This window comes from Trichomycterus rosablanca, unplaced genomic scaffold (assembly GCF_030014385.1).
Source record: "Trichomycterus rosablanca isolate fTriRos1 unplaced genomic scaffold, fTriRos1.hap1 scaffold_41, whole genome shotgun sequence".
In the NCBI taxonomy this organism is placed as follows: Eukaryota; Metazoa; Chordata; class Actinopteri; order Siluriformes; family Trichomycteridae; genus Trichomycterus; species Trichomycterus rosablanca.
In genome coordinates this window covers 22,564-32,421 of record NW_026947238.1, presented here as the reverse complement: position 1 = coordinate 32,421, position 9,858 = coordinate 22,564, and the positions used below count along the sequence as shown (strand labels likewise).

The window sequence follows — 9,858 nt, the reverse complement described above, 5'->3', positions numbered from 1 at the left end:
CTTTAACCCAACAGTAACAGTACAAATTAGCTTGCTAAATACTGTATATTTACATACGCTTGCTATAATGCAGTCCATTTATAGCTTGTTAACTTTTTTAATTTGTGGGGTACTGATTTCCTAAAGCAGCACAACTAAAGTTGCATTTATACAAACAGATCTGCGGTTTAATTGTTATTCAAGAGATTGTTATTCAAACATAAATGACATCATTAATATCTCTTTAATGCACAGTTTTTGGATAAAGTACAATTTTATATGTACAGTATATATGTTTATCAGGTGCAGCAAAATTCAGATATTGAAAATGCAGTGAGAAATCTCCTTAGCTGTATTACAAGGCATAGTAGTCCACAGCCAGCTGGAAACACAGACAGACCTGGATATGCTGGAGTAAGTCGGCCCCATGGGAATTCAGATTGGGGCTAGTGGTTCCTCTGAGGTCAGCCAGCCAGCTAGAACACATACAGTTCAACAAGAGATGCAAAGGTAAGATTTCACAAATATGAATAACTGTAGGTGTATAATGTGGTCACAAATATGATTTTAATTGGTATCTTTAATATAGTAAAATAATCTCAATAAACATAGTACTAGTACTAACGTGAGGTACACTTTTATTTCTAAAAGTTGCTAAAAAATACATAACACCATGGTAACTACACTAGACTACACTAGGTACATTAGTACAGTAAATATGTGTTTTTAATGTATATGTTTTTATTTTTTTAAAGATCTTTTCCAGCTATTTATAGCAACCGGATGAGAACTAAAAGAAAGGCACCTGAACCTCCGACTGTGATAAAGTTCCTAGAACTACAGTTCTGCTTGCTAGAACAGCATACGGACAGATGTCCAAAAGATGAAACACTGCTACTGCGAGCAGGTTTAGGCAGAAGGAGTGTAAATATTTTAGACACTGCTGATCATACTGAGGTAAGCATCAAATTAAAAGTAAAGATTTTTGTAATATAAAGGTAAGTCTGATACTAATATAATGATATAATGACTTAGTTAGCATATCAAAAATTAACCATATTTTCCTTAAAGTCAGACAGCACTGTGAACCCACACTGTTGTGTATTGTCACTGTTAAGATAAAAGAGTGACGATACATGATATAACATTTTGCTTTAAAGAAAAAATAGCTTTACTGAGAACCTTATCACTGTATATGGTTCTTAGTTAAGCTGGGTTTTCTTTATACCAAACTGTAATACAACAATACTTTAAGAAGTTTTTATGATACATTAGATGTTTATATATATTTTTTTTAAATCTGATTATTTGGAAATAGCACCACTTTTTAAAAATACTATTAACAACTGTGAATACAGTCACTTCTATTCAGCAGTTCACACACTGTGCTTAACTAAATCTAATTAAACATGACTAATTATGCTTTCTTTGTAATGAATTATGCAAAACATTTTTTTAATACTGACAATATTCACAGTGAAAAGCATAAATAATATAAATACAAAGTATAAATATTGTTATATATTCTCTATATAAATAAAGCGCTATATATTTTCCCATTGTTTTTCATTTTCAGATCACTAGAGTACTACTTGAGGAATATCCCAAGCTGCAAAATTTGCATGGTGGTTGGCTTCTTCACAAAGCGGCAGGTAAGATTGACATTACATATTACATTGGGGAAACATAAGGTTGTAATATATTTTGGTATTTAATAGAATGGTGTTTTGTTGGATTTTTTATTTTATAACAAATATTTCTCTTCAAATAGGGGGTAGTGGACAAAGAAAAACTACTCCCCTACCCCAGGGTTCCCAGGGCTACACAGCAAAAATATTGAAGTCCTCCTCAAACAATGGCAAGAATATCATTTATATTGTACCTCTTCAAGAAGAAATTGACATGACCCCACTGCCATATGATGCCCCTGAATTCAAGAACATGCCAAAAAATGTTTGCATGACTTGCGGCCAATCAGTTCCTCTTCAGCTGCTGCCATTTCACATTGAATCCTGTCAACAAGTAAATCAGGTAAGTGATGTTATCCAATTCTAAGCAAGGGCCGTTCCATATTTAACTAATTTGGTTTGGGTTTTTTATTGTACTTTTGTCTCCTCTAACATCATTTAAACCAGTTACACTTTATTTTTCATTTCTGGTCAAGGACTCTGGATCTGTGGTAGAAGACGAGCCAAGACGAGAGCCAGATGTTATTTGTATGGTAAACAGAAATTCAAATGAATCCAGTAATAATCAGGGTAATTGTAAGTAAGGTCTCAATAAAGCAGAGTCCTTGGTACCAATATGTAATATTAATTATAAATGTATATTTTGTATATTATGTTCTAAAATTATTTTGTGGGGGTTCCTTTCCAACAAATCCAAGTTTGTAGTTTATTGAACAGAAAACTTGTGAAGAGTTTATTTTAGACCTATGGCTGTGGGTAATTTCACAGGTTCCCAACTATTATACTGGAGTACTCACCAGTAATTCTGCCCCTTCCCCAATCCAGGATACCTGTCCAATATGCGGAGAGCAGTTTGCTGCTGAGATGATGCCCTACCATGCAAGTTCATGTGGAGAAAGGTATTGTAAACATGGTAGTGGTATATTAACATGAAAAATGTAATTCAAATGCAGATAACATTAACTGTGCATTTAAAGTACATTAAATGAGAAAAAACATACTATTCATAAAACAATGTTCCACTTAAATTTGTTTTCTTTTTAGTTTTCCTCAAATTATTACCACAATGAACAGCAATGCTACTGAAGAAAGTGCATCAGTATCAGTGGTTTGTGAAAGCACTGTAACTGAAAGCAGTACTGACCTATCCAGTTCTGGCACATCAGAATGTGAGTCAGTAGAGCTGCAATGCCCAAAGGTTGTTGTTGGTGAATTGATTTATTTATTTTTAGGCAAAATGTATCCAACTCTTCTTTTTCAGCCTGGAAGAGAGCTGAAGTTCCACAAAGAGCAGCAGTGCTGTACAGAATGGGTTTGGTACAGGAAAAAGAAACTGAACCACCATTAAAGTTCAGATTGGATATAAGAGAGGATGTGGAAGACCAGGAGGCAAAAATAATCAGCTTTTATAAGATCCCTAAAGTAGACTGGGCCAGGCCACTCTACTGCAAATTGCAAGGTAAATTGAACATTTGTTCTTAAATTACCATTATATTACCTTGATTTGGGACAGCTTGTTTTGATGCATTCAGGTATAAAATCCCTCAAAGTTGAATCAGGTCATCTGGACACAAGGCTTGGTGTGGTGATGTTATGTCACTCATCCAAGTGACTTTAATCCGAGCAGGTGGTGAATACCCCAACCCATATGATGAGTGACGGCACGCAATACCACACCAAGCCTTGTGTCCAGATGACCTGATTTAACTTTGTGGCACTTGTCTGCTTGTGTAGAATATTGTTAACCTAATTTTTGAGATGTTTTTTTTTTTTTAAGGTGATGTAGCCACTGGAGAGGGTGTAAAACGTCATTTTTTCAGTCTTGTAATGCACAAGTTGCAAAGTGGATTCATCACAGATTTTGGTTAGTTAAAAAGTGTTCTTACAAAAGAGGTGCACTTCTTTATGTAACAACCTGCATAAATGAGGGGGAAAGATATGTACGATGTATGTCATTCTTCCTTTAGGAAATGGAACCAGCACTGTGCTTTTTGAGGGCCAAGTTGATCACCTAGTTCCATCCACCTCTCAAGTTCTTGTGCAGAGTGATTTGTTCTTGATGGCAGGGAGGATGATTGGCCACTCCTTCCTACATGGTGGCCCTCTGGTTGCTGGTCTGAGCCCAGCAATTATCCATGTATTATTAGGTGGTTCCCCGCAGACAGCAGTCATCCTGCTAGAAGATGTAGTAGACATTGACATACGGGAGACATTACAGCTGGTAGGTTTGAAGTGTAATTGGATGTGCATGTGCCATTTTAACCAAACTCAAGTACATTTGTATGTATAGTTATATACAGACAATGATTCCAAGAGAGAGAAGTTAAATGATGAGAAGAAAAATGAGCTAAGTGAGGACCAGAGGCGAGCTGTTAATCAGCTGGCATTATCTTGGGATCTTCCTGTGCTGACAGCAACAAACCGCACCTGGCTCTTGCACAGTTTGCTTCAGCATGCTGTAAGTTTAAAAGATCAATGCTTTTCTATTTAGAAGAGTTAGCCAATTAAAACAGAGGCTGGTAAAGAACAGAACAGTTTGACAATGTTACATTACATAATTGTCCTTGCCAGACCTCTTCTTTTTACTTGTAATTGTAGCTGCCAGCCAGGGAATGGTGAAATATTAAATCTCTTATTGTGCAATATTTTTCTTTCACAGAAAGTTCTTTTTTCAATATTTTACAAGCTCTGTGATTGCAATTTGTAATGATTCTCCTTAAGGCTATGCAACATAGGACTCTACAAAAATGCAAAAGTGTCTCCTCAATATATGAATGACTAGGGGTGGGTTTATAAAATCGATTTTTCGATTCGAATCGATCTTTATTTGAACGATCCGATATTGATTCATATAAACGCGAGATCGATCTTTTAAATACGCCCCTTTTTACGGTGCACACGGAAATCTGTTACCCCCTTTAATCTTGCGTGACCAGCCACTGTTTTTTCAAGCAACGAGATCTGACCTTCACATCAGTTCAGCATGGCAAAAGCTCAACTTATGTCTGGTTCACACTACACGACTTTTGCCCTGATTTTCGCTTGGCGGCGGGTCGGTGCTGGATTCGGGAGGAACTCGGCGTTCGCTCGGTTATCAAAACTCTGCTCTCAATCAATATGAGAAACAGCGAGGAAACACAGGGGAGAGGTTGTAAACAGGTGGTTCTGGGGTCGTAATATAGTTTCTATAAGAATACATCAGCACACGCGAGTTTTACAGTATTTCTGACCTGATCGTTCTCTACAAAACAAAATATTTATTAACCTCCAACTCACTATAGAACAAGCCATGCTGCTCGTGTTGCCAAATCCATTCAGATTCATTTATTTCATCAGCGCACAAACTTTGATCTCTCGCTACTTGTTGACGTGCATGTTTGGACGTTGTATCATTAAACCCCTCGTCACTTCTCACGTGTGTTTTCATGACAAAACGTAGTTTGGGAGACCAGAGAAGCTCACCTGCGATTACAGTTGGTGATAGATGGTGTAGTATAAAACCCCCCATCGACGATCAGACGTGTAGTGTGAACATTATTGTGACCAGGTGTTAATCAGAGTGTCGTGTCGTGTAAACTTGGCATAAGCTGTTCAACAGCCAGGTGTATGTTTACATTACATTTACAATGTTGTAGCGTGTCAGACATATACAATAATAATAAAAAATGAATGTTACTGTTTTCTGTTTTGGATTAATTATTTATGTAAACAAAATACACAAATATTTTTAATAATGAAAATATTATGTACTTTGTACAATTATCACATTCGTTCTCTGAACATCTGTACATATTTAAACAAAACCTGTTAATGTAACTCAAATATGCCTAACTGTTGAATTGAATCGGACATCGAATCGAATCGGGACCTTGTGAATCGAATCGATCCAGGAAATTAGTGGCGATACCCAGCCCTATGAATGACTATAACGCAGAGTCCCTCACATTTATATCATTTGATGAGGTTTCATCTGAAAGTTGTTCACATTCTTAATCTATTAATGTTTGCATGTATTTAGGGAATAGTGCTATGGTGTTTGTTGAATGTTCTATTTGCATTGTATTTAGGTGCTCACTGGACCCTCACGACAAATAAAGCAGTTTCGACAGGGACTGAAGGAGTCAATGATATGGCCACTATTGGAGGCCAGGCCAGATGTGGTACCTGTGATTTTCCCACGTCACTCAACAGCTGAATGCAATGCACAGGTATGCCATTTTACACTATTAACTGTTAAACTATACAGTTTTCCAGTGATAAAATTCAGTTCATGAATGGCACTGTAAAATCTATTACATTTAGGTAGTTCTAGACAATATAATTTGGCCAAGTGAGGAAGAGACAGATAATGATGATGGTGATGGCTTCCCAGTTGCTGTCAAATGCAAAATTGCTGGCTACCTCCGGCAGTTTGTGGAGACTGGTATAGTATTGTAACATTTTCTGTTGCACAGGCATTTATAAGCACACACAACTATACTCATGTGTTATGTAAAGCAAACTTCACATAAAGTACCATATTTGTAGTAACTTTTATAAGTATTCTAGAAATAACATTTACTACCATGGTGGTATAGGATGGCATGTTATGTGCATCCAACAGGGGAATGGACCTGTCAACAACAGCAATGGGCATATGTAACAAAGGCACATTCCCACTTCTTATTTGTATCTTTACCTCGTGTTACATTGCCCCTTGAAACTGGGTTGAAATGTTCCCCTACTACTTTATTACCAGGCTTCTACTCTGTATGTAACCCTGTCAGTCTGCACTTATAGCAGATGAGTGGTAAAATTCAGCAACCTTACTGCTGCAAGGACACCCTACCCATAGGCATGAACACGCAAAACAGAGGGTTAGTGCCAAGTAGTTGGACATAAGTTTGTCACAACAGAACACATTAAGTAACATATTTATGTCCATAGTTCAAATTGACATCTCACACTTTAAGTTTTGTTTGTCTCCATTAATTTGTATGGCTCTTGCAAACCAGTTCTCAAAATTATACAAGCTGTAGCTTCAATGTGTCTTTTTATTTGTCTTCATTACAGTTACCCAAGACAAATTAAAGCAGTTGGTAAAATTCTGGGTGGGCTGGGAGCTGCCCATGAAAGACATGCAAGTGGAAGTGGTGCAGGCAGCCCATCCATCATCGTCTACCTGCTTTCAAATCCTGCGCCTACCTGGTTACTACACAAGCTACAATGAGTTTTATGATAATTTGAAAGGTTGTATTGCCCATAATGACAGTGGGTTTGGACTAATATAATTATGAAGAAGAAGAAGAATTGTGTAAGCTGTTCTGTTTTTTCACTTTGTATCCGGGGGGTGGAGAAAATGTTTGTGTTAAGTCTGTTATATCCATTTATGCCCTTCCCCCAAATATTGCAGTTATAAAATACTCTGTTGCAAATATGTTTAAATATGCAAGTTTTTACTTTTCAAGACATGTCAAATCATATTAACAAACATACTGTTCATTCAGTTGCAACATTTTCACTGTCCAAGTTAAAAATGTTAAAATGTTTAAGATGTTTTATGCATTTTAGATGCATTAGGAAAACTATTAATTTAATGGTTATTTGTATATACACCGATCAGCCATAACATTAAACCACCTCATTGTTTCTACACTCACTGTCCATTTTATCAGCTCCACTTACCATATAGAAACACTTTGTAGTTCTACAATTACTGACTGTAGTCCATGTGTTTCTTCACATACTTTTTTAGCCTGCTTTTACCCTGTTCTTTAATGGTCAGGACCACCACAGAGCAGGTATTAGGTGGTGGATGATTCTCAGCACTGCATTGACACTGACATGGTGGTGGTGTGTTAGTGTGTGTTGTAGTGTGTGTGCTCACTGTCCACTCTATTAGACACTCCTACCTAGTTGGTCCACCTTGTAGATGTAAAGTCAGAGACGATCGCTCATCTATTGCTGCTGTTTGAGTCGGTCATCTTCTAGACCCACGGGGCACTGTAGGCTGGATATATTTGGTCCAGTAGTGACAGCGAGGTGTTTAAAAACTCAAGCAGCGTTGCTGTGTCTGATCCACTCATACCAGCACAACACACACTAACACACCACCACCATGTCAGTGTCACTGCAGTGCTGAGAATGATCCACCACCTAAATAATACCTGCTCTGTGGGGGTCCTGACCATTGAAGAACAGCATGAAAGGGGGTTAACAAAGCATGTAGATGTACCGATGGACTACAGTCAGTAATTGTAGAACTACAAAGTGCTGCTATATGGTAAGTGGAGCTGATAAAATGGACAGTGAGTGTAGAAACATGGAGGTGGTTTTAATGTTATGGCTGATCGGTGTAAGATGAAGTTAAAAACATCACTAAATGTAACCAATGTTATGCACATACTGCAGTGCTGCTAAATAAATATCAGCACCAAGACTTGATGACTCCGTCATTGGATTTACAGAAGCCTTTAGTCCAGCAAATTCATCAGCTGTCAGTGGGCAATCTATTTCAGGGACATGGATGCCAGAGTTGGAATCACTGGGCAGGAGTCCACTGCTTTCCCAGTCTATTTCTGGAATATTCAGATTCTGTTAAAGAAAATTCAGTTTCAGTAAATTGAAGAACAAATACATAGATAAAGAAGGGGAAAGCATTCAAGTTTAAAGTCATGCTTACTTCATCACACTCCTGGGAATGATGATGCTGTCCCAGGTGCCACAGCTGATTGGGAGAGAGGTTACCCTCCGTGCAAAGAGGATGATTATCCCAGCCATCTTTAAATATGTCAAGGTGGGCCTGCAGGCATGGAATAAAGGCATAGTGGCAGCAAAATATGTGCAGGCTGTTAGACAGATCAAGATGACCCTCGTCCTCAAGCTGATGCAGGACATTGTAGAAGCGGCTGGTGACTGCTAAGAAAACATCACGCCACAAGCGCTCAATCCTATTCAAAGCAAAATTGCCATGAGGTTATGTAGTAATTGCGGATACTTAATTAAAAAGGGTTTATTCATACTTACCTCTGATTGTGGACGCTTTTGCCTGCAATGAAGCTACTCCTTCCTGTTCCTCGAATAGAGAACATAACACGAGCCACATCAACATTCTCTGTTCCATGATCGCCCCGCACCCTGTTAACACAGGCAACTAAAGTTAAGCAATCTCTGTATCAGGGATCACCAATCTTGGCTGAAAAGATTGACATGTCTACCAGTTTTCACTGCAACCAAGCAGGAGCGCACCTCATATAACTAATCACTTATTTCAAGACTAACTGATTAAAATAAGTAAAATCACATGTGCTGGCCGTTTGCTGACAAGATTGGTGAACCCTGCTATATAGTATGTTACATGTTTCAGCTACACAGGCTCTTTGCTTAGTTTCCAGTACATTACATTTGAAAACTTTTGATAACACTTTACTGGAGGGTGATGTTTATAAGACTACATGGTACCTACATATGTTTGTCATGACAACTGACATCACCCTACAGTAATGTTTACAAATGCTTATTCAAGTAGCCACCATTTACCTGTAAAGATTACATTTGCCAATTTTGATCAAAGTGAGTTATTAGAATACATACGTTGGAATTAATATTTACAAACATTTATGTAAGGTTATGTTGGTTGTCCAAACAAATTTATGTAGATGTCATGTAGGCTTATGAACAGCATCCTACAGTAGTGTTACCAAACTTTACTTGTTTTTTTTTTTACCTCAGTGGAAGTCCAAACTTTTGAACTGCGTCATTGAAGAAAGCCAACGTTGTTGAAGCCAGATTGTTGTTTGACACACCAAGATACATTATCTAAATTAATAATACAAATGACGAAGATAAACATGAGAACACTTAAAATGTTATTCATTACCAGAACCATCTTCCTGACAATCTTTAAATTAATTTTGTTTGGCGATCAATATCCTTTGTTTTGAAACAGCCATATGTATGGCTATTAACTAGGCCTCTTACAGCACTTTAATATACAGTATTTATGCTAAATGTGTGCTATGTAATAAAGTGTGTTACATACATGTAATAATTTAATAATTGTTTAGTACCTTCCGGGAGAAGCCATCTATACCTCCAAAGATCACCATGTTGTACCTTGGTAAATGAATTATATGATAAACTTAGTACAGTTGATGCCAAAGATAATAGGAATGAACACTGTTACAATTTGTTTTATGTTAATTGCACAAAC

General features: G+C 37.4%; 1 protein-coding gene across 3 annotated transcripts; it reads left to right on the top strand.

The window, feature by feature from the left end:
- The first annotated feature begins 366 nt into the window (after nt 1–366).
- LOC134308102 (uncharacterized) lies at nt 367–7,237 on the top strand. 3 transcript variants are annotated; one of them, XM_062990633.1, is made up of 14 exons: nt 367–489; nt 735–936; nt 1,556–1,631; nt 1,751–2,010; nt 2,144–2,200; nt 2,493–2,566; nt 2,712–2,836; nt 2,929–3,126; nt 3,445–3,531; nt 3,635–3,888; nt 3,958–4,125; nt 5,735–5,875; nt 5,970–6,090; nt 6,720–7,237. In XM_062990633.1, exons 1-14 carry the CDS (start codon nt 407–409, stop codon nt 6,935–6,937), a joined length of 2,064 nt encoding a protein of 687 aa, XP_062846703.1. In that variant the 5' UTR covers nt 367–406; the 3' UTR covers nt 6,938–7,237. The 3 variants fall into 3 exon arrangements, with proteins under 3 accessions (XP_062846703.1, XP_062846704.1, XP_062846705.1); XM_062990634.1 differs by lacking the exon at nt 3,958–4,125; XM_062990635.1 differs by lacking the exon at nt 6,720–7,237 and having other exon boundaries at nt 5,974–6,010.
- The last annotated feature ends 2,621 nt before the right edge of the window (nt 7,238–9,858 follow it).

Bases quoted from the DNA above. Each gene is read 5' to 3' on its own strand.
- LOC134308102 (XM_062990633.1), top strand. From the start codon at position 407: ATGGGAATTCAGATTGGGGCTAGTGGTTCCTCTGAGGTCAGCCAGCCA. The intron at 490-734 runs GTAAGATTTCAC...ATTTTTTTAAAG, and splicing joins GTTCAACAAGAGATGCAAAG to ATCTTTTCCAGCTATTTATA. The intron at 3,127-3,444 runs GTAAATTGAACA...TTTTTTTTTAAG, and splicing joins ACTCTACTGCAAATTGCAAG to GTGATGTAGCCACTGGAGAG.